Source organism: Poromitra crassiceps (genome assembly GCF_964638095.1).
Source record: "Poromitra crassiceps genome assembly, chromosome: 12".
Taxonomy (NCBI): domain Eukaryota; kingdom Metazoa; phylum Chordata; class Actinopteri; order Beryciformes; family Melamphaidae; genus Poromitra; species Poromitra crassiceps.
In genome coordinates this window covers 22,895,347-22,920,151 of record NC_139632.1, presented here as the reverse complement: position 1 = coordinate 22,920,151, position 24,805 = coordinate 22,895,347, and the positions used below count along the sequence as shown (strand labels likewise).

Here is a 24,805-nt window from a genome sequence, read left to right as displayed (position 1 = left end):
TTTCATAAACAAGCACGCCCTCAAGCCACTCCAGTTCACCTCTTTCCATCTCACCCTCCCTAATCACGCCCGCCACCCAGCCCAAATTAGGGAGCATGTGCGGGGTGCAAGGTCCCAGAAGTGCAAGCGAGCGCTGTGGTTTCCTGCTCACTGGCTTTTTGGAATGCTTGACTTGACAGAACGCTTCAGCAGAAACCACTTCAATCGCAGGCCAGGCAGTCCACCGAGGGCCGAGGTGCTGAGCAGCACACACACACTTAATGGCGTCCGCAAAGCCTAGTGAGAGGGGAAACCTTCAATTCTAATTGCAGCAAAGACCACGCTTCTTGTTTCAACGTCAAGTCATTCTTGTGTAGAAATCTGTTGCTGAAGAGGAGAAACCAGCCAAGATTGGCTGTACTCTTGAATTCTGACCAAGACTGTGGATCACTCCTAACTCCTTGATCGTTTTCATACTTTCTCTGCATCCCAAAAAAATGCTAAGTCAGTGTACTGAATTATGAGCTGAGGGCCACAATGACCTGCAAGTGGAAATAAATTACAGTGCATAGCTTAGCATAGAGTGCATGACATCAGCTGAGAGAGATGTGAATGAAAACAACAAGCCGCAGCAGAAGACAGTCTAGGCCCAGTGTGTCTGGGAAGAGGGGGGGGGGGGGGGGGTGGAGGAGGAGGAATGAGTGAGCAAGCCTTTGAAATGTGCTCTATAATTAGCAGGGGCACTATATCAACGGCAGGTTGTCTGGACCTGCAGAAATATGCTTAAGGTTCTGATAATGAAAGAGGAAGGAAAAGTCCACGCTCTTGATCCCGTAATAAAATGTGATCCAAGATGCACTGTACCCTCTGTGTGACTGACTGACAGTATGTCACTCATCTTCTCTTCAAGTGCCAGCAGAGATTGCATTTCGCTAAGTTGCACAAATCCCAAATTTGTCATTGAACCACTGAATGGGTTTGTTGAATAAATTAATTCAAAAATGGAATTAGTAATGCGCCATTTGAAATTGAAGGCAATGGCTTTAACTCGAATAGTGATATTTATTTTAACTTGTAGCTATCATTTTTTATTGGTTTTCCCAATTCAAATTCAGTAGGTCCCTTGTGCCCAGATTGTGTCGCCAGAAGCTCAATGTGGATGAAGAAAATGGAATTACTAAAGTTTTAATTATAGCTGAAACTAAGTTAAATTCAAGAATAATCACATTCAACTTCAAGCCATCCCTTCCCTCGTGTTAACCACATAGATTTAACTCGAATACTTGACCACATGAAAATGCCAGATAATTTGTCACAGAACAACTTGTTATTAACTGACACAGATTTTTCATTCCACCATTATCAGATGGTCTACCATGAAGGTTGATTGATTGATATTGACCTAGGATGGAGTGTGCATTGATTCATGGTTCTAAACCTCACTTAGTAAATCAAAGTCACAGTAATGGCTGGACTGGGTCAATGAAATGTGTGAGGGGAAGGACTGTGAGTAGGCTAATGTCGTTTTCTGGGCTAAGCTACCTCAGTGGACTTTATAGTGTCATGGATGATGTGCTGCTGCTGTCCGCCCAAACTCTAATTCCAGGCCACTGAGGCTCGCAGAAGTGCAAAGAAGCCATGGTGGTGAAGCTGTAGGTAGACCTGCTCCAGATCTGCACTCACACAGGCTGATACTGCAGAGCAGCACAGTGAGAAGCTGAAATCATATCTCACCTCTAAGCTGTTAGTGTGCAGAGCAGTGAGAAAGTACAACAGCCGCAGGGCCAGGCCTTTTCACAAATGTTGCATAACAAATAGTGTAAGAAGCCTAAAGTTTTAAGATGAAACGACCAAAGAGGCCCAGTGCACTTTACAATTACAAACATGGTAATAACAGAATTTCAATGTCTGAATTAATCAGATGGTTAATTAGTTTGATCTTGGCGTCTGGGTAGTGCAGCAGTAGATTCCTTGCCTACCACACGAGTGTCACAGGTTCGAGCCCCTCCAGCTTGGACGGTCGTCCATACAGGCACAATTGGCCATGTGTGTACTGGACTAGTTGCTTCACTACTGCCTCACTGGTCGGCCTGTCTGGGGGAGGGGAACTGGGGGGAATAGTGTGATCCTCCCACACGTGCTACGTCTTGCCGGTGAAACTTCTCGCTATCAGGTGAAAAGAAAGCGGCTGGCGTCCGCACATGTGTCAGAGGAAGCATGTATTGTCTAGAACTCTCCCCAGATCACAGAGGGGGTGGAGCAATGACCGGTGACAGCAGGGGCAATTGGCCAATCGTATTCATTATTTCAGTGTGAAAATCCGCAAATGTCTGAGGAAATTATGAATTCTGCCGGAGTGTTATTCTCCTGAGACACTAAACAAGGTTGCGGAATTGATGCTCGACTGGATCAGTTTTCCATCCTGTTCTGAAGATTAAAATGTTCCACAGTCAATAACGGGTGTGGTAACCTGGTCAATGTATTCAACGAGGCAAAAACATTCAGGAGTTCCTTCATGGTGAAATTCAATAGGCAGAGATCCAAAATCCTCCACAGGCATAAAGCATTGGATCTGTAAAGACATTTGTGAGCTCAGACAGACACTATGCTGCTATTCAATATACGGCCGTCCTGCAACCACTTATAGCAGCTCCGAAATAGGCAACATGTGCCAAGGCAGGCAGTGCTGTGTGGGGAGCTCCACATGTAGGCTACAATATGATGCTTTGATCTGTAGCAACCAAAGCAGAGTCTTCTGTGTCGTCTAGCAGCACCAACACAAAAAACACACTGTAGTCATGAGAAAAAGAGATCTTTCTTATGTGACAACAACAACATGTCACAGCTATGATCATGTGCCTGGAACACAACTGTGCTGCTGGCTCAGTGATCTGATCACTCACATGTTAAAACCAGGGACAATTTAACATCAAAGGCCATCTACCGTAGGTGGATTTTCCACACAGCCTGTTCCTGTATGTGGGATCATTTGCAACCTGTGCCATTTTTGTAGTAGTAACCTGTAGTTAGGGCCATATGAAATCCCTTTTATTTTGTTCCAAATTCAGTTTTTTCCATTTTTATCTTAATTTAGGGGTTAGGATCAATTTATTTTCTGATGACTTATGTCTCTCAGGTAGCCTCTTCGACATGTTTCTCAAAGTGAAAGCCTATTTTACAATTATGAAATTATTTAGGTTACTACAATAAATAGTTCTACTTTTGATTTTGATAATTAGACCTACTTTTATCAATTTCAGGCAAATTATGGAAAATTCTGCAATATTCCATGTTTTACACTTGATTCAATTTTTCTTACCACATTCCGTCCGTTTTTTCCATTTAGCAGAAATCACATGCTGGCCCTACCTGTAGTAGACTGTAGTAGACACTGCCTACACATCTGTAAATAAGCTGTGTGTACTTAATGTGAGCAGAAATGAGTGAAACAAGCTACATCTATGCTCTAATTGACTATTACTGATGCTGAGATCACACTTAATGCACTGGATGCTTTAGTCTTCAATAGTTCATTCATTTCAAATCAGATAATCCATTACCACTGCATCATTCTACTGCGTTGCAATGAATGAAGGCAAACAATATGTGTTAGAATGTGTTGAAAATGCAGGTATGTATGAACTAAAACCAATGTTGTTTTTTGCTGTCTCCACAAAGTTTTAGTTTTCAAAACATTCTGTCAGTGAATCAGAGTTGCACTTTCTTGCAATAGCACAACCAAGAACCATGTCTTATCAGTTTCAACTCTGTATGTTTGAGTCACAAGATCCTGCACAGCTTGCAACAACACAAATGCATTCTCCTAGCATTGCTGATGCTCCCTGTATCCATATAGAGAGCCAAAGTCGACATCACTTCCTGCTTCAGTATGCATACCAAGGGATTTTCACCCGCCATTTCTTTTCCCATAGACATTTCGCAAAATGCTTATAAAAATAGTTTTACTTGGTCAAACCAAATGATTCAGCTATATTTAGAAACAGGAGAAATCATAGATTAGAACATTTCACTCAGAACAAAAGAAGAAATATTATTTTTAAATCCACTATTTTTTTTTAACGTTTTGGTCCAAGTTAAATGTTCTGTGTTCTCTCCTGTTTCTAATAGCTGAATTGTTTGGTTTGACCAAGTACAACTATTTTTATAAGCATTTTACGAAATGTGTGTCTATGGGAAAATAAATGGCAGATGACAATCTCTTGGTACGCATGCTGAAGCAGTAAATGATGTCGACTTTAGCTCTCTATTGAGCAGAGAGAGCATGACATGACACTGTGGGAGAAAGGTGCTTTGGGGCTATTGTATGCTTTTGTGTTCAGAACCGGTTTTCCTCTCTGGAGGTACGAGACCTCGCTCTGTGCCTCACAACTGACTATCCTGAGACACTCTCTGGAGGTACGAGACCTCGCTCTGCGCCTCACGACTGACTATCCTGAGACACTCTCTGGAGGGACAAGACCTCGCTCTGTGCCTCACGACTGACTATCCTGAGACACTCTCAGGAGGGACGAGACCTCGCTCTGTGCCTCACGACTGACTATCCAGAGACACTCTGTGGAGGTACGAGACCTCGCTCTGCACCTCACGACTGACTATCCAGAGACACTCTCTGGAGGTACGAGACCTCGCTCTGCGCCTCACGACTGACTATCCTGAGACACTCTCTGGAGGTACGAGACCTCGCTCTGTGCCTCACGACTGACTATCCTGAGACACTCTCTGGAGGTACGAGACCTCGCTCTGCGCCTCACGACTGACTATCCAGAGACACTCTCTGGAGGTACGAGACCTCGCTCTGCGCCTCACGACTGACTATCCAGAGACACTCTCTGGAGGTACGAGACCTCGCTCTGCGCCTCACGACTGACTATCCAGAGACACTCTCTGGAGGTACGAGACCTCGCTCTGCGCCTCACGACTGACTATCCTGAGACACTCTCTGGAGGTACGAGACCTCGCTCTGCGCCTCACGACTGACTATCCAGAGACACTCTCTGGAGGTACGAGACCTCGCTCTGCGCCTCACGACTGACTATCCTGAGACACTCTCTGGAGGGACGAGACCTCGCTCTGCGCCTCACGACTGACTATCCTGAGACACTCTCTGGAGGGACAAGACCTCGCTCTGCGCCACACGACTGACTATCCTGAGACACTCTCAGGAGGGACAAGACCTCGCTCTGCGCCTCACGACTGACTATCCTGAGACACTCTCTGGAGGTACGAGACCTTGCTCTGTGCCTCACGACTGACTATCCAGAGACACTCTCTGGAGGTATGAGACCTCGCTCTGCGCCTCACGACTGACTATCCTGAGACACTCTGTGGAGGGACGAGACCTCGCTCTGCGCCTTACGACTGACTATCCTGAGACACTCTGTGGTGCGGCCTGCGCAAGGAATGTGGTGAACTGCCAGCCATGTGCTCCTGGAAAAGAAAGCCAGAGAAGGCCACATGCCGCCACAAGTATTACGTCTCCCCTCCACACTCAGCCAGCGTAACCTAAAACCCGCCAGAGTGCTCTAACGAAGGACTGTGCTTTATCTAGCGCCTGGTCTGGTTGAATAGGTCTGATGGGACTGCAACACAGACATTGATGGGGTGTCACGGGATAGCTGTCCAAACACAGGGGTGAGGGATCCACGCCAGGCGCCTGGTATGGTGGCTGTGTGTGTGTGTGTGTGTGTGTGTGTGTGTGTGTGTGTGTGTGTGTGTGTGTGTGTGTGTGTGTGAGAGAGGTGGAGGATGACAGAGAGAGAGGGAGAGTGTGTCTGCTTCCATCATCTCTGTGGTTTTGGGTAAAAGAGTTTCCCCTTTACTGAAATGTTGTTAAAGTGTGTACTGTTTGTTAAAAAGGATCCCTTACATTGTTCACAATGGGATTCCCTTGTCGAAAATAGCTGTTTCAGTCAATCAATCATGTAGAGGCATCACTTAAGTGTCTGTAGATCAACCTGTTGATGTTGTCTAACAGCTCACAGATATCTCGGGTTATTTATAGAGGGTAGAAGGCTTGATATGCGATGGGAAAGTGAAGAGGAAACTGCATTTCCAGCAAACCACGTCGTTTGACCTCATTGTGTCAGCATCATGCCCTGCATTAACAAAACGCCTGCGTACAAATATCACCGCAAAGGGAAAAGGAAAGTATTTACTATGTTACTCACCAACGCGCGTAGTGGCTGACTGGTGCCATGAACTATCAGATGAACTAATTACAAACACAAAAGACAGGGCCTCTAATAGGGGAGTGGACAGTGCATGATGCATGTGATACCTGACCAATGGGTCAAGAACTAATTCTGCTTAATCCAACATGTTGAAGTAGCGGCTGTGTCCTTCAACAGTCGTCCTGTGGATGAGTCACAGGCCCGCATCATAAAAAACCACACCCACCCAAAAACCCACCCACTGTGCTCTCAGTGCCTCTGCTCCATTTACACCAATTGTCATTCAGATTAGGGAGGGTTCTGTTGTTTAAGGGCACCCCTGACACCATTCATATAAAAAGAACAATTAAGAGTAATTAGGCTTTTCCAGGCAAAGGTAACCTGGTCAGCAAGCAAGATCTCACTGGAATGACGGATTTGGTCTATTAGTTCATGCAATCACCCTGAGCTGGAGAATATGATGATGAATTAGTCGGTAAATCATTTGAATTCAAATGTTGGCATTTGCCATCAACTCCTCGCAGTGGGGTTAGTGACACACTACAGACGAGCTCAAAACAACAAACTGAGCTATGAACACTATTGCAAACGGCGGGGCTGCAATCTGAACAATATTCACTTTAACATGACTGATTCTGTGTTGCGTCCTCAAAGTATAGTCTGATGGAAGAGAGCTGTCTGGAGATTGAGGGGGTCAGAGATAAATACCCTTAGGCAAACTAGCCCATTCACAGACCACAGGAAGGAGAGCTTGATGAACGTGCAAGGGCTTGCAGAGTGTAAACTAAGCAGGGCAAATCCTGTGGGGTCCAAGCTGGAGAAGTTTTGCCTGGGTGGACAAATATGAGGGTGGGGGGGGGGGGGTTGGCACATTTCATAAGTAATCTTCCTGAATAGTGGTGGGTGGGTGGATATATAAAACCAACCAACAAACAAACACACACACACACACACACACACACACACACACACACACACACACACACACACACACACACACACACACACCTACACACACACACACACACACACACACACACACACACACACACACACACACACACACACACACACACACGCACACACACACACCAATCAAACATCACCCCCAGCAGCTCAGGGGACAGGGATTAGAAGAGACAGTCAATGGCCACATGCTGTGTTATCAGGGTGAATTGTTTTTACTGGCAGCCAAGCGAGGTTCAGCACATGACCCCACTAACAACCATGTTGGCTGTTTTAACCAGGTTTTAACCACTTCACCCAGTAGACTAAGGTGACTCACACACTTCATGTTACAGTTTGACCAGCAATAATCTCGTATCAAATCCTCTCTGTAGGAAAATCTGTGCTTTGACAAATATGGGAGAAACACTGCTTCAAGCCAGTCCCAATTTGCGTCATAATGGACAATTAAGTTACATAATAAGTCCTAAACTCTCACGATGTGGCAGTCTGCAAAGTAGGTTGCAACTGCAAGAGAGAAAGCGTCTCTATCACAATTAATAGCAGCGTTATAAGCGCCTACATGGACACTGAGCAGCCAGGCTGTCTGCCTGCCTGCAACACGCCCCTCAGCATGGGAAGGCATGAAAACAGCAGCATGTCTCCCTTTATGGAATAACTCTGTTGCATTATAGCCTGTTTCTTCTGATTGACATCTAAATTGCACAGAGCCCAGAAATTGTTTACAATAAATTGCATACAGTCTCCCGGACGAAAAATTTGGATAATCCAACAATATTTCTACCTACCGGGACTGAGCTGCTCAGTGAGTTTAGTGAGCTTTGTCGTACTTTATGGTCGTTTTTAATAATCTAGGCTATTGTAGCCGCTATAACGTTTCTATAGCGTTTATTATTTATGTGGCGCATAGTGAGCTTACAGTGACCATATGGTATTTGCCTTGGCTTTATCTCCTGTGGTATCAGTATTCCCATAGTTTTGTTCTGATAGTTCTTTTTCGTATTTCAGTAATAAAGAGGCGAGTTTGCGGTCTGTTTCCCCATGCGCTTCACTTTGGACCGGTTGGAGTGGGCAGGGCAGGCAGGCAGCCCCGGTAAAGGTGAAGAGGTAAGCAGAGTGAGTACTCACGCACTGCCTCCTGCTTGGGGTCCAGCTCGGAGCCGGTCTGCTGGAGGTGGTTGATCTTGCTCTGCAGCCCTCTGACCCGCTGGCTGGTGGACATGAGGTCGTTCTCCAGCTCCTGGAATATGGAGCAGGCATGCTTGGCCAGGTCCGACAGCTGCCGCAGGGTCCGAGACAGAGCCACATTGCTGATGGAGCACAGGTCCTCGAAAAGCAAGCCATCGACGTTTGGGATCTCATGCCTGCACAGTAAGTGAGGTTCCACGGCTCGTTTGGCAAATGGCATGTTGACCTGGACCCGGGGATAAATCCAACAAAACTGACCCAAGAGTGAGTAGAAAAGCACTTCTCGGCCCCCACCCCCTGATCCACTCCTCCTAAACTCAACTGTTGATGCCCCCCATCCTTTCACTCTCTAACGCTGGTTAGGTTAGGCATAGTTAGAGAGGACCGTTGTGCTCCTCGCGGCAGTGCTCCGGTCATCTGCTGCCTTTTGCTAGTATGTTTTCCACGGCTCCAAAGTAGAGGTGGTTTAAAAAAAGACGGTGCTAAAACCTGGAGCGGATCACAGGCTTCCCTGGATCCGGACTGCAGCTGAAAGCTGAACCATAGCTGAACTAAAGCTGCTGTGTTGGCTACAGACAGTGTTCCTGTAAAACATGTAGGGAGGACACTAAACAAATACCAGCAAGTATTATAGGAATCAGTATCATAGGAGATTAAACAAAAACAAAACAACAAACTACATGTGTACATTAAGGTCACTAAAAAGTACAATTGATTGATTGCCACATATTCCCTATGCAAATCCCAATTGGAATATTATAGTGTTTTTTTCTCCAATTGACAAGGAGAAAATTACCTCAGAGATTAACCATATAAAAGATTATAGAAGCATTATATGCTGTCTATAGATTAACTGTAATATTAACCACAAAACAGAAAACACCCATATTGACTATCCAATGCAGCAATTAGTCAAAGACATTTCAGTGAATGGAGGTCAAAGGTATATTTTCCACACATTTTCACTGGCTTTTTACAACTTCATTTGTATATTAAGACATTTATAAATTACACAGATTGTTAACTTGTGTTATTCACAACAAAGTCTATAGCTGTTGCAAGTGAATGTCCCCTAAGAAATCTCAAATTTGGTTTATTTTGTCTGTTTATTTGGTCTATAGGTCACATGACGCCCATCAAGAACAAATAGTTCAGACAAAAACAGGTCGGATATCTGGCTCAGGGTTTCGTTCAAGAGCCTCAGTGTAATCTTTATTTTGACAAAGCTTTAATTAGGTTAAAAGAGGATAGCTTTTACACTCAATGCAAATATATCCATCTCCACAACTGGTACGACTCACAAAACCCATTATTCTGCCTATTTGTCACTGTATAGAAAACAAATACATTAAATATTTGCACCCTCTTCATTCATGGTGTGTGATGGAACTGTGTTACTTTGTCATATGCCTGCATAGGTTAATCTTTGCTTTCACCTCTGTACGCAGACTTGACAGCCGCCCTAGACTGAGCTTCATTCACATTTGCTGAATGAGTGTTTAACTAAATCCCAGCTGACGGGGCCAGAATCAGCAGAGGTGGCATCCCAAAGCCCTTCCTGTGGACTAACTAATGTCCACAGCAGAAGTGCAACCTTTGCAAAGCGTGGCGCGGACAAAGGAGAGACGGGAGAGATGGTGTATGTCGTCATCTTTAGAGTAATGGCATGACAACAAAGGGCTAACTTGAGCAGACAATAGCTGGTAATCTTTGTTGCAGGAACAGTCAGCTTGAACGCTTATCCGCTGGGCTGATATGCTTTATTGGGGTGGTTTGCACATTTACAGCATATTTTACACTTACATCTATCAAAGTACTGGATGGGTTGCATGAGAGTCCTAATTGAACATCCCGTGTTGTTGGATAGTGTTGGGTTTATTTGATTAACTCAGTGGATGGCTGAGTTTCTGTCTTACTAAAATGAATATTTGCTCATTAGACTGTCGTTCCCTCAGTTATGGCAAAGTTTAATGTGGATGTGGAGAGACCTTATTCTGTCACTGATGATCGGTTCTATTTCTGTCTGTGACTACTAAATATCAGTGTGCTTCCAGCTAGAATCATTTAATAGTAATAACCATGTAGATAGGCGACCTCAGTAATCATAAGCCAGTGCCTTACTTTGTATGGGGTCGCTAGATGGTAATTATATCAAACCAGCTTATACTTAGAGGCGACACATGGCTGAGAGACATTTTTCCTCATCATGGGCAGCTGTCATCTTGAAATGCAAAGCAAACAGGGCTAAGTGGTATTTATAGTTCAATGAGAATGACTCCCTTCTGAGGCGTCTGTCTTAATGAATGCATGCACCCCTCTCCTATATGTACAAGGTGAGATCATATAAAACGTATAGCCTACCCAGAGACAAGCATCTACCTGTATGGTTGAGATGTAAGGCTAACACAGAGGCTGCAGGAACTCACATGCAGCGCTGGGCCAAATGTTGGTTATGGGAACCAGGAATTGTGAGTGGTTTGCACTGTCTGGCATCTCGTGTCTGTCTCCCTGAGTGAACTCATTCATTTACTCAGATGTGGGATCAGCATATCAGCCCAGAATGCCTCAACACAGGATCAAACATGGCTCAGCTGTTTTCATTGGATTTAACTCTTGGATTAAGAATCTCCTACATGTTGTTCTTTCTTTAAAAAAAATGGCCTTCAATTTTAATCACTAGAAGCGGACCTATCCAGCTCTGCGTTGTTCAATTAGTCTTGCACAATACCTTACAGTATGTCCTGAATGAGTTATACGCCGCTATTCCCCAGGATAAAATGAGAGGCATCTTCCAGGCAAAATATAACCATGCACATGTTGGCTGTATAACGTTTTTAGTGGAACCAGGACATGGCTACACTTTGCTGATAAACACGAGACACAAGAAATACAAATCAAATCTCCACATAATGATTATAGCAGAGGAGAACTGAACAGAAGTAGCATGTCAGTGGGAAGCTTGAATGCAGCATGAATGAAAGAGAAATAGGTATATATAAATAAACAGGTATATCAGTTTGTGAGGTGTCCAAATGGGAGCCAAGTATGTCAGCGGTTATTTCTGGACATCAGTAGATGAGGGTCTGGGAATACAGCCATCAGTGGTGATCTCCATGACCCTGGCTTGTTGTGTCTGTGTCAGAGAAAGCACAGCTGCTTTGCCAGAGATAGAAGGGTTTTGACGGTCTGCCTCCTCTCTCTTGCTCTCTCACCCAGAACACACTGCTGACTGTCAATACACTACATCCCCTCTTCCTTACCACTTACTATACACTACATCCCCACTTCCTTACCACTTACTATACACTACTGTACATCCCCACTTCCTTATTACCACTTACTAAACACTACATCCCCACTTCCTTATTACCACTTATACACTACTGTACATCCCCACTTCCTTATTACCACTTACTAAACACTACATCCCCACTTCCTTATTACCACTTACTATACACTACATCCCCACTTCCTTATTACCACTTACTAAACACTACATCCCCACTTCCTTATTACCACTTACTAAACACTACATCCCCACTTCCTTATTACCACTTACTAAACACTACATCCCCACTTCCTTATTACCACTTACTATACACTACATCCCCACTTCCTTATTACCACTTACTATACACTACATCCCCACTTCCTTATTACCACTTACTATACACTACATCCCCACTTCCTTATTACCACTTACTATACACTACATCCCCACTTCCTTATTACCACTTACTATACACTACATCCCCACTTCCTTATTACCACTTACTATACACTACATCCCCACTTCCTTACCACTTACTATACACTACATCCCCACTTCCTTATTACCACTTACTAAACACTACATCCCCACTTCCTTATTACCACTTACTAAACACTACATCCCCACTTCCTTATTACCACTTACTATACACTACATCCCCACTTCCTTATTACCACTTACTATACACTACATCCCCACTTCCTTATTACCACTTACTATACACTACATCCCCACTTCCTTATTACCACTTACTATACACTACATCCCCACTTCCTTATTACCACTTACTATACACTACATCCCCACTTCCTTATTACCACTTACTATACACTACATCCCCACTTCCTTACCACTTACTATACACTACTGTACATCCCCACTTCCTTATTACCACTTACTATACACTACATCCCCACTTCCTTATTACCACTTACTATACACTACATCCCCACTTCCTTACCACTTACTATACACTACATCCCCACTTCCTTACCACTTCCTTTGGAGTGAAAACAAGTCAACAGTGCTGGCGAAGCTCCATTTCAGAGGCTTATGTGTTGTTTCACATTCAGGCTGAACTGCGAATGAACCCAGGCACATTTTGTTTACAAATTGCTTTCCTGGCAGAAAACAACGTGAACAACACATGATCAAAATACCTCTGTTCAGCCTCTGACTTCATCCTCATTCAGTGTGTATGTGTGTGCATGTTCACACTGCAGTAAAAAAACAAACAAAAACAAATTATTGACAAAAGGGAGCTGTTTCGACAGTAAAAATTTTACATTAGCTACAGATGTAGCTTGCTGGTATTCAGTGTATAGATTTGACCGTTTTAGGGGACAACTGCAGTATGAGATGAGCTACATTTATGCTACAGATGATGTGCAACCCTACTTGTGTCATACGGTAACTTCATCATGCAATGCACATGGGCATCCTCTGTGGTGTAAGTGCAATAAAATTACTAAAAGGGATAAAAATAGACCATTTTATTGATTAGTTTGATTACTGTCTTCAGGCCAGAGCTCAAGTGTGCATGAGAGGACAACTTTTTACATTCAGAATTCAATGCTCACATTTCGGCAAACATGCAATGGCAAGCATGCTGTCATATAATACAACCATTTGGATTTATCATCATAAAACACAGTCGTAGTCCAGTTTCTTTACAAGCCAGAAGGATGTGTGGACAAAAAAAGAGGTTTAAACCACAATTTTGCATAGATAAAAATCAAAGCCACATATGTATGCACATACAGACATTGGTTGTTTTGAAATATATCTTGCAAAACACGGGAAGAATACTGTGCTCATTTCTTTTTTCTATCATTGCCAACATTGGGTTTTTAATGCTTTATTGTATTTTTCACCCCCCCCCCCCACACACACACAAACAAATCATCAAAATCAAAATCACTCTTGACATGATGAAAACTCTTCCCACTAAGGAAGATTTTACAAAAAGTTTAGTTTGACAGTGTTTAAAGGAGATAAAAATTAAGCAAAACTTCAAGTAAAACGTGTCATATTTCTTACAAATCCAGTTAAAAAAACAACAACATTCTTCAGTGTCCAAACGGCCACGTATGTGCCAGTGCTACCATCCCACTATCAACAGTAAATCAAGTCTGATTCAACAATTCACTTCATGTTTGCATGCTGGAAACACAGAACTCAATGAATTTATTTTAAATTCCACACACATCTGACCTGCCTTTCACAAACACAAAGTACAAAGTTATACTCCTATGATACTGTAAGTATGTAAGTGTGCACCTATATTCATCAGTAGCACCATCACAATGTGTGGATACACATTATAATGCATTCATACACACATACACAGAACAACTCAAATGGGAATAGTTTGAACCCTGGAATTTAGAGGTTTCAGTTCCTACATTAATGCTGAATATCATCATGTATCTAGGTCATATTAATTTGTATACAAACTGTTCAGTATTTTGTCAGCATTGTAAGATTCATGGGAGTGACAAACACAAAAAGAGAAAAATAAATTAGAATTTCACAAATAAGGATTATACATATTTTGCATGTGCATGGGTAATCCTGCAAAATATGAGAGATGAAAATATCACAGAACACTTAACAAATGTTGACTTTTTTCCGTCCAAGCTTTAATTACAAAATAAACTTGACATTTGGGTGCGGAACTTGTTGACTTGTCCATTGCAAAGATCAGCAAAACTCACCTCCCCAAGTGTTGAGTCTACAACGCACCTTTGCTCATATCATCATTATCAGCCCTTATATTTATTCCCTAATCGTCATGGAAGACAACAGACAGCTGTATATCTGTGTATCTTGCCCATTTTGCCTCATACATTCTGGGTTGGCAGGGATTGGGAAGTGGTGGCACAGCAGCTGTGGTGATGCCCTGGGAGCGTGACGCTGGTCCAGTCACGTGGAGGCCAGCGGCCGCAGTACCTCCAGCTGGGACTCCAAGGTGACTCTCTCCTGGTGAACCTCCTGGAGGACAGAGGACTCTGTGAGCCGAGCGCTCCACTCCCAACGACAGATGCAACACGGGTGCTGTTCACCCTATCTGCTTTCTTTGTCATGGTAATCATGCTCAATTATAAAGGTTGGAATGGCAGATGTGGTCGTTTTTGGTCTGAAGTTGACTCATAAGAATGTTCTTGAACTGTTTATGAGCTGATGAAATTGTATAAAATATACACTACCAGTCAAAAGATTGAACATATCACATTTTTATTTTTATCTCCCCCCCACATTTGAGAATAGTAGTAGACATAAAAACTATGAGAAATATCAGAAATTGATACATTCTTTAATGTAGCCTCCTGTTGCCTTGAGGGTTAGGGTTTTGTCTCAACAAATTTCAGCCTTTAGATTAAAATGGCTTTAAGATCATGAAAAACATTCAATCGGGTGTGACCAAACTTTTAACTGGTGGTAGTGAGTTTCTTGCATTTCTATTTGTATTCCAGAGTAAGGAAACGTTAAGGGGGAATATTTCAGCTATTCCTCTCCATTCACCTGCCTTACTGACAGACATAGGCTGGGCTGGCTGCCTGGCCGGCCCATGCTCTATTTTGAAGAAGACAGTTGTGAATGCCAATGGCTGTTTGGTATTTCGCCAAAGCGTGAGTCTATATAAAGACACACATGCCTTTCTCCGCAAAATTCCGCACATGCTCAGAGGAACTAGCAGAATTAGAGCAAATAAATGACGACCTCTAGTACAGATGGTAACGGAATGTCATTATAAAAATCTTGAAGTCTGAAAATCAAATGTCCCATTCAGACTTTAGATTCTGGATCTGTTCCCTGTATGCAATATTTAGGCCCTGTTGTATTGAAGCTGGAAAAACACTCAGGCATGCGAGGACCAAGGTTTCACGACGGGATCGTTTACGAGGAGAATGCCCGGCATGCAGCATGTGTTCCAAATGTGAGTGAGTGTGTCACGGGCAGATCCCTAAGCCAAACAGCCAAGTCTGTGCCATTAGTTCAACTAGGAGTGATGATGGAGAGGAGGAGCCGACCATGGAGCCGACAGCTCAGGGCTGTTTCACCACGTTGGAATCGTGGGAGCATTTGTAGTTGCACTCGCGTGCCGAGAATGGACAGCATTCGACTGCTGACATGCCGCTGAGAACTATCACAGTGTTCATGAAAACACTGCTGCGCTCTCATAGGTGCGGGGGGGGAAAGAACACAGCTATGCCTTCATTAAGCTGTCAGATGCACATCTTCCTATTGTAAACTGGTGTTGGTTGCATCACTCTCAAACAAAACAACACCATATACAGTAGCAATGAGATGCACTCTGCCAGCTCAACTGTCACAATAAATATACATGTTTGCCATGGTGATAATATACAGTAGTAGCCTATGCACGAGGCAACGCGCCTGCCCTGAAATGTGATGTATTGTATTTAGTGGCTTAATTATGCACACTTTCAATGTGTTTAAGGAGTGTGGAGCTGGCCTTCTCATTCCACAGTGACCCAGGGGAGGGCTGTGAACGACTGAATGGCCACTAATGCAGTCCACACTCGGACACACACTCCCGAAGCCAGACGCTGTGTGTGTGTGTGTGTGTGTGTGTGTGTGTGTGTGTGTGTGTGTGTGTGTGTGTGTGTTTGTGTGTGGGTGTGAGTGTGGTTGCATTTATGAACTCATGGCCTCATGTTCTCAACTTCAAAAGACAAGAAGAGACAGTGGGGGGGGGGGGGGGGGGGGGGGAACTGACCTTAAGCTGTTGTTGGAGTTCACTGTTGAGGCGAGTCAACACCGCATTGGTCTCCTTGTTCTTACGGATGGCCATCTGGATCTCCCTCTTCTGTCTGGACAGCAGTCTGAGAGATGAGTTGATCCATTTTTACTAAAGTTTTAAATCTCAATTTGCAGATGGATAATAGAACAATAGCTGATGTTTAACTGAGCCTTTTCAGAACACCATGCTAATACACTTTTACCCATTTACTGAACAATCTTCAACAACCATCTTCTTTCTACTCTATGATGGTCTAAACACAGTATATGGAGGTGGGATTAAATGCCTTGAGTTAGAGGGTATTCTTTTCAAAGTGAACAAACTGAGGATCAGTGAGCGACTGCACTCAGCCAGTCCACCCCAAGTCTACGGCCTCTCAAAGATCAGAGCAAAGGACCGGACCTTCACATCCATCACTGAGCCATCGTTAGCGTCACCACTGTTATTGATGGTCACTTTCTATTGCAGCGACTGGCACAAGTTTCAATGAGCTGTCTGGACAATAAGGAGACACCACCACACATGTTAGAGCCATCATGGTAGGTCAGGCCGGGCCGTGAAATCTATACAGCATGGTCAATGCATGAGGTTGGATTTCCCTATCTGGATGGGTTTCAGGGGTTAACAATCACCTTCAATACTTCTTCTCAACATCAGTCGCTGTAAAAACATGGTTTTCTTTCTTAGACCTCACATCACAGCAGTCCCAACAGTCCCATTAGTTTAGGCCCAAATTCAGCTACTGGTATTCAATCAAACAGATTGAGTTGAAACGTGAATTTGCCTGTATTTTAAGATTTAAAAAGGCCAATACTGACTTTTGAGCGGGTTTGATGGTGGGAGCAAATGGCATGGCAGGACTAGGAATGGCCTCCAGGTTCTGGCTGTCTGGGTGGTATTTCCTGCGGACTGGCTTCTGTGGAACCAGATTGTGAGAGATTCCGGTCTTGTCCTGGAAGAAGGTAAAAACAAAAACATTACATACCCACAATATCCCCCCATCCCAACACAGACACAGACACACACACATACGGTATGCACTGAAACTAGCATGGCGCCCCTCACACTTCTATGTAACCGGTTCTGACCTGTTTTGGAGTCTTTGTCAGGTCCTCAGTACTTGGCCCAAATCTACAGAGCGGACTCTGTTCCTCGTGCGTAACGCTGCTCTCCTCCTGCAACACAGTCAAAAACCAAAATCACGAGCAACATTAACATACACAAGATAAATAGTTCCTATAAGTAATGAAATAACTCTCAATATTAATAACAATGGCAAACATAAGAATGAACAAAGTCTGGTCGTGATGAGGTGAGATGATTGGAAGCGCTGCTAAAGTGGGAGGATGAATTGTGTCCCACCTCACCATGTATAAATCAGCATCTTCCCTACAGGGACCATGATCTACTGCTCTCCAGCCATGGCTTCCTGCCTTCTCGGGGGCAGCCATGATGGATTAACTTGTTTTTTATTGCATCTCCTGGCTGCATTTCATCCATTATTCCCTTACAGACACAATGTATCACCACCTGCTTTCATTCACCAGAGACGGTAATAAAGCCAGAGTGCCTGGAGAGTTTTTTCTTTCAGTTCTATGCAGGTAGTACTATTAAAAGTTAATTGCTTAATTTCAGCCAACCGCCCGGCCGCTACATAAGGAGAATGTAAGGATTGGGTTTGGATACTGTCAAACTCAGTCCATGACACCAAAAATACAACACACCTTCGTTTTAATAGGCATTTCTTACAAGGCACGGCCATTTGCAAGTTTAATGCACTTCAACATCTCCCATATGTTAATGCTGTATTTACAGAATTTGATCCATTAATTTTTAAGGGCTGGCTGTCTCGCTTGTGGTGGCAGTTGAAATGCCTAGTCTTTACTGATGGCTTAAACAGGCTTAGTTGGTGCTGTAAATTGGGCCCTAGGAACATAAAAATCTTTTTTGCTGAGCCACGCAACTGCCTCGCGGGCAGACACAAACACGTGGCTGTAAGCAGCAAGCACCGCCCCTTTGGATGAAATACAACCACAGCATGGAAACTTTTGAAGGTAGGAGTTGCTACGGTGACAACAAACCGCAGGAGCACCGATAGGTCATGGGTCATGGCTGTTTCAGTTCCAGCAAAGTTAGTGCTGGTGTTAATTTTTATCACCATTCACCACTGCATCAAACATGGACATGGGCTGAACCGAATAGGAGATTTTCAGAGTTAGAACTGCTCTCACTTTAGTCAAATAACTAAGTACTCATTATTGTGGTGAATACATATACGTATACATATATATATACGTATATACTGTATATATACGTATATACATACGTATATATACGTACAGTATATACATACGTATACATATATATGGTGGAATGAAATGATGTACGTAGGCTATGCTACAACCGCCTTCTGGTGGTTGTGCTGAACTGCCTGGGGAACCAGCTAGCACAACAAGAGGAAGTGAGCAGAGAGGACCTTGAGCTCATCCACCACGAGTCCTCACTATAGTCTGAAGTCGAATAGTGGATCGATGCAAACTCTGTCCACCCTGGAGGAGACGCTGGGCTGCGGTCAGCCTGGGCTGCGGTTGGTTGCCTGGTTGGGCTTAGTGGATATTTAGCTCTGCTGTGCTCAGGGGGAACAAAAGTGGTGTTTAGGTCACGACTGTGGCTTCTAGCTGCCTGCCCAGTGGCTCACAGACTGTTGTTTTCTTCTTCTTGACCCTCTGCTGCCCACCACCTACTGTATCACTGATCATGTCTTTAAAAAGGTACAGGACTGGCTTACCACTTCACCATCCCATTCAACTCACAGAACCTAAGTCACGTGTAAGTTACTCGTTTTTCTCAAATGGTAAGCCTGTACATGTAGCATGCCTTCGCCCAAGAGCTCCTTGTAAAAGCTGGTCATAAATATTCATCCTCAACTTGACATCGACAGATTTCATGTTAACGAAGCTATTTTTAACTCCTCCGACAGTTCATTCATCTGTAGACTGTCTCCCTGCGGGGCTGGGCTGGTATCAGTTCCAGCTTGTTTTACGAGGTCAACAAAAATATACACAGGAGGTATCCCCACCTTGGGATCTCCCAATCTGTTTGGTAGTAATTAAGACTAAGTAGAAGATCCTGTGGGAAGACACAGTGATACTGCACAGGGACAGCAGCACGTGTAATGACAGAGCGTGTGAGACTGGATAGACATGAGTGAAAGATATCATTAAGTTTAAAAAGACGGTGTGCAGTTTTGTCAGTTTATCATGATATCAAGTCTCTTACTCAATAAAGGAGTTAGGATTCGGGGAATTAGACAACATGGGAAAAGCAGTAGGATTGAGCGAGTCTGTTTGAATAAGATTAGGAGCGCTCATACCCTTTGACCTTATAACTGACTACATCTGATCCATAACCTTTGACCTTATAACTGACTACATCTGATCCGTCCCTAAGGTCCAGCAGGAGCCAGAGGGGCGGATGACATTAAGACAGGCAGAGCACCGCCTCGCCCCTTAAATCTGTGTCCCATGAGCCGTTTTCACACATGCGTACAGGAAAATTACCTGTAAATCAATATCGGCCATTTCCCGCATGTGTGAATATAGTCGTCAAATAGCCTGTATGTTGGGGGGCGGGGCGGCACTGCGGAGCGGGCGGGGGGCGGAGGAGAGTGGCCTGGGGTCATGACGTATAAACTGTGCTGCAAGGCAGTCAGAAAAAACAAACAAACATGGAGCCGGCGTCCACTCTTTTGATAATATTGCTGACGCGCTTTTTCCTCAAACGTAGACAGCGACGCAGACAAATGAAGGCGAAGATGGAAAGGGATATACGTGCGAACAGAAACAGATTCATGTTTGCAGTCTTCTCCGCTAAACATCGTGCAGAATATGAAGATAGACTAAACCGGGGACAGATTATGACAGTGTTAAGTACCTCTGCGCTGCTGCATGAGACTAGAGCCGTCTGGAAGCGAGAGAGACCAGGAGGGAATTCATTTTGGGAAGATGCTCTGAACAATTTTGACGACGTGGAATGGAAGCGTCATTTTCGCATGTCCCGGTGTACGTTCGACTACCTGCTGAGTCTGGTCCGACCCGCACTAAACGCAAGATCACCCGGTGGCGAAGACCACTGGAAGCGCGTTTGCGACTGGCAATAGTGCTTTGGTGGTCAACACCACCTGAGACAACGCCCACTGATACAGGGAAATGACTGGACCCGTTTCACACTTGTGTCCCTTATCGCGGCATACCGCTCTTCTGACAACCTCGAAACTGATGAAATGTCCGCGATGACGGGGGAACGCTTATACCGGAAAACAACTTTCACACATGAAGGCATTAGACCGCTTTCCGGTCATTTAGCGGTAAAAAGCACATGTGTGAAAACGGCTATGGAGAATGGACAAATACAAAGAAAGGCCTCGCAGATACAAAATTCTTGGGAATGGATGTGGTCTCATCTTGTGAAGTAGGTAAATGTCTCTACAGAATATATTGAAATATGGTAGAAATACTTCCTAAAAAAATATGCATCTACCAAAATGTCTCTCACAGTTTAAATGTGCTATTGGAAATGCCTTTCACCTGAATTTACAGGAAACTCATACTTGAGCACAATGAATACAGTATTTTTGCTTCCACACATATTTTGTTAATTAGGCTCGTTTGGCAGACTATTTAGTTCCGAAATTTGAAAATTAGATCAAGTAAGTTTCAATAGAACTCTTTCATGTTACTCTGTACATCTACAGCTGTCTGTTACTAACTATTTGCAGTAAGAATTAGAATATGACTATCAGCAGTGTGGTACAGACGGAATTTCGCTCGCTTAAGAGATGGGATGGATTTGGAAAATATTTTAAGTAGGTAGCACTACTATACAATATAGAGATTAACATATTTTAATAGAAATTAAATACCTAAACAAAGACAGTGCACTTGATAATGAAACGGCTTGGGTGACAAACAACACACATGACTGTATGTCAGTGCAGTTCATAAGCAGCCAGGAACCTGTGGAATGAGGCACGGCGGTCATAGTTGTGGAAAGTGATAAGTGAGTGAACAGATTTGTGGTGTTTTTCCATGCTTCCTAGATTATACTGCCCACTAGGGGAACAGTGACTGTTAATGGCCCGTGTCTGTAGCACTATAGAAATTATGTGGAAAATTGTAAATCAAAAGAGTGCTATAGCTCTGAATGGATGCGGGCCTCCATTAAAACACAAAAAGTATTTTCAACAAAGTGTTTATAAAAAATAAAAAATAAAGTTCTGTCATGGAAGACTAGGCCTGGGAATGATGAATGAGTTACATTAAAGTGTCAGTTTTAACAACACAACTTGCTGCCAGGGGTTGAAACACATGCAGACACAGGGCTGTGCGGGGTTAATAATAAAACAGAATCTCCGTCTATGAGACCGTAAAATGAGAGTGGATGAGTGAGTTTTAATTAGAGATGGATGTTCTGGGATCCAATAGAGAGCAATGCAGGATCATCAGATGAGTGGATCAAATGTAGATTGTTGATTTTCAACTAGGCAAAAACTTTCCATTGTGGTTTTTTTTTTATGGGACAACGCTACATACTTGAAATATTTTGGGAATTATTTACGGCGCATCAGTACTGAACCTCGCATTGGATTGTTGTGTGGTATAATCCAGGATTTGCATGCGACTTTGCTGACTGTGGAGCTGCCACACAGACGTGTGCTTGAGTATGCACACACACAAGCATACACACACACACACACACACACACACACACACACACGCATCACGCATACACAAATACACACAAATGAAAAAATGAAAAGACAAGTGAAGGACAAAGAGCGACGGCGATAAAAGTTGAGACTAAAATGCACGACTTGTCACTTGAGCCATAAATAAATGCTTGATGCATGCAGTCCCACAGTACAGCAGGCTTTGATGTACGCCGCTGTCACAGCCTCTCAGCTCATTTCTGTCCTGGAATAGAGATCGTAGATTTGACAAACACAACCCAGACGACATATTTATGGTCTCGCACCTGAGATGGGAGCTGCAAAATAGGGGAGTGAAAAATGCTGACAATTCGGGATGGAATTTGGAGTTTGCCTGCTGGATTTTTTTCTTCCTTTCCCAAAAGCAACTTATCTTTTGCTAGACTCTACATCTGAATGTATAAACTCATACCGCGACAAATGGAAAAAGGAATTACTGATCGTGATGAAACATCAAATAAAAAGAAAGCATGTTTGAGATGAAAAGTAGCAGACTATAGGTCATATATTAATGCTCACCTCTTCTCTAAAGTGACTGAAGTCAGCAAAGTTTGGCTGGTGTACTGTTTTCTGGGGAGTTTTCTCTGGACCAGTGATAAAATGAGAAACCTGACAAGAGGGAATATAAAGCAGTGCTGATGTAGCTGCACAATCTAAACCTTCTACCATTATGACTGAATGAAACAGATTTAGACGCCATAGAGTAGGACAGAACGTTTGAGCTACCAGAGAATCTTCACATCGGTTGTGGGCGAAGAGATAACGCTGAAGTTTGTAATGAAACGAGGCCTACCTGTGTGGTTGATGGTCTGGGAGGGAGAGCTGGAGGAGGGGGCAACCATCCACTTTTTACCCCTACAATACAAACAAAATGGCTTTAAACTATTGTGGATAGTCGCACACATCTATTGTGCATTCAGGCCTCACATTTCAATCCCAAAACAAATAATATTTCCATCATCAGCAACACAGAACTGTTGCTTTGTGTGCTTCTCATGTGAACCTCTCGCCTGTCAAAGTACGCAGCAAGTAAGCACCTGTCTCCAGTTCCCCTTTTGTTATTACAAGAAAGGAGAACTGTCATAAACAAAACATCATAAACTGGGTTGCAAAATGTAGTGTAGCCGCAGGCTTTTAATGTTCTCTGCAGTGACAATAGGATGAACTATTGGTATCAGCAGAAAGAAAGAAAGCTCATAGTGTGAGAAGAGCATCGCACCCAGGACACCCTGCTGGAAGAGCTTGTTGAGGTCCAGAGACGAGGCTCGGGAGTGGCTCTTCTGGGGTCGAGGCGGAGGCGTGGGCGGCTCCTCTGTCTTCTTCATCACATCATCGATGGAGGTGCTGGAGTAGGACCTGGAGGCGAGGTTACAGTAGAGGAAAATAGAGTGTATATATATATCAGGTTAATGGACGGTTTATCAGTAAGCTACCTTATATTAGTTAATTCATTATTCTATCACAGTATAGGGTGATTTTCACCTCGGCCTAGTTTTAGTCTTCAGCTGTGGGTCCAGGTCATGAGGTGGTGCTGGGAACAAGAAACATTTAAATGAACAAACACAGATCTGACCTTTGCTCTTGGCTTGGCTCTAGGAAATGAGAAACAACTACTTCCTTATAGGGAAAAGACTAATTGTAACTATTTATGGCAGGCATTTTGACTTGTCATCCTTTGACATAATTTCATGCTTCCAGGATATCCTTTGGCTTCTGAAAAGTCATTTAATTTTGCCATACTAAGGTTTCAAAAGGAGCACATCCATTTTCACCATATGTGAGTTTTGTGCATTTTGGAGCTGCTAAGGTACCTTTTCATTGTGACAGAAGAGCCAACAGCAGCTGCTGTAGCACTCATTGAGAATAGATGAGGATGAACTTTAACAATGTCAATGAAGCCTCAACATTTTCACATTATTCCTTTGATTTTGGACTTTTCAGTCTAAAAACAAGAGGAGACAATAAGGAGACAAATCCTGGACAAACCCTGCTAAAGTACCCAGGTTGATTCTATAGGAGAGAAGGCCAAATCTCTTTGTTTCTAAGTCTATTTGGATGCAATCATTCTGTTATTCCACAGAGTCAATCTCCAATTCACTGTCAGTGGAAGCAGATCAATTTAGTTTCTTGATTACAGATGTCACCGATATGAGCTTTGCTGCTCTGCTCTAGCCTTGAAAGAGAGTTGTTCAAAAAGATTGAACAAACTAAGATTAACGTGTGAATTTTGTATAATTTTCACTTTAAGCAAGACAGTTTCAATGGTGGTAAATGCTGGCTTCTACAACCAGTGATACATAAAGTGCATATGCACAGAAAGTAGAGTCATTTTTATTCCCCCATATTATGTGAGAGGAGATTTAGTATCACCTGGCCTCTCAGGAAAAACACAGACTCGTGGAGTATGTTTCACTTGAGATGTTGCCACCCTCTTCGCACTCAAGTCTGTAGACACAGCAATAAATTAAATACATATTAAATAAATAAAGTATTAATTAATTGTCAACAAATTATGAATAAATTAAATAAACTCCATTACATTTGACTTGATTAACTATGTACAAACTTCTTCACCTAGGAAAAGATGCTGTCATTTTGTGTTGGAAAAGTCCCACCGAATGCATTCAAGTATTTTAGAGGGGAAAAATAAAGATACCAGACTTTTTCTTTTTAAT

General features: G+C 43.3%; 2 protein-coding genes across 2 annotated transcripts in view; both read right to left on the bottom strand.

Annotated features, from left to right (window-relative positions):
• nhsa (Nance-Horan syndrome a (congenital cataracts and dental anomalies)) overlaps positions 1–8,544 on the bottom strand; it is a gene marked incomplete at both ends in the record, with an annotated part of 77,185 nt that extends 68,641 nt beyond the window's left edge. Inside the window, one exon of the mRNA XM_083647276.1 lies at positions 8,265–8,544. Within this exon, the coding sequence (XP_083503402.1) occupies positions 8,265–8,544 (280 nt within the window). The remainder of the gene's footprint in view (positions 1–8,264) is intronic.
• A 4,596-nt stretch (positions 8,545–13,140) lies between these two features.
• The window catches only part of reps2 (RALBP1 associated Eps domain containing 2), a 23,172-nt gene continuing 11,507 nt past the window's right edge, over positions 13,141–24,805 (bottom strand). Inside the window, exons 11-18 of the mRNA XM_083647275.1 lie at positions 23,613–23,661; positions 23,350–23,486; positions 22,924–22,985; positions 22,650–22,739; positions 17,452–17,538; positions 17,182–17,315; positions 16,340–16,445; positions 13,141–14,589 (exon numbers count right to left, since the gene is read on the bottom strand). Of these exons, the coding sequence (XP_083503401.1) occupies positions 14,521–14,589; positions 16,340–16,445; positions 17,182–17,315; positions 17,452–17,538; positions 22,650–22,739; positions 22,924–22,985; positions 23,350–23,486; positions 23,613–23,661 (734 nt within the window). The 3' untranslated portion in view covers positions 13,141–14,520. The remainder of the gene's footprint in view (positions 14,590–16,339; positions 16,446–17,181; positions 17,316–17,451; positions 17,539–22,649; positions 22,740–22,923; positions 22,986–23,349; positions 23,487–23,612; positions 23,662–24,805) is intronic.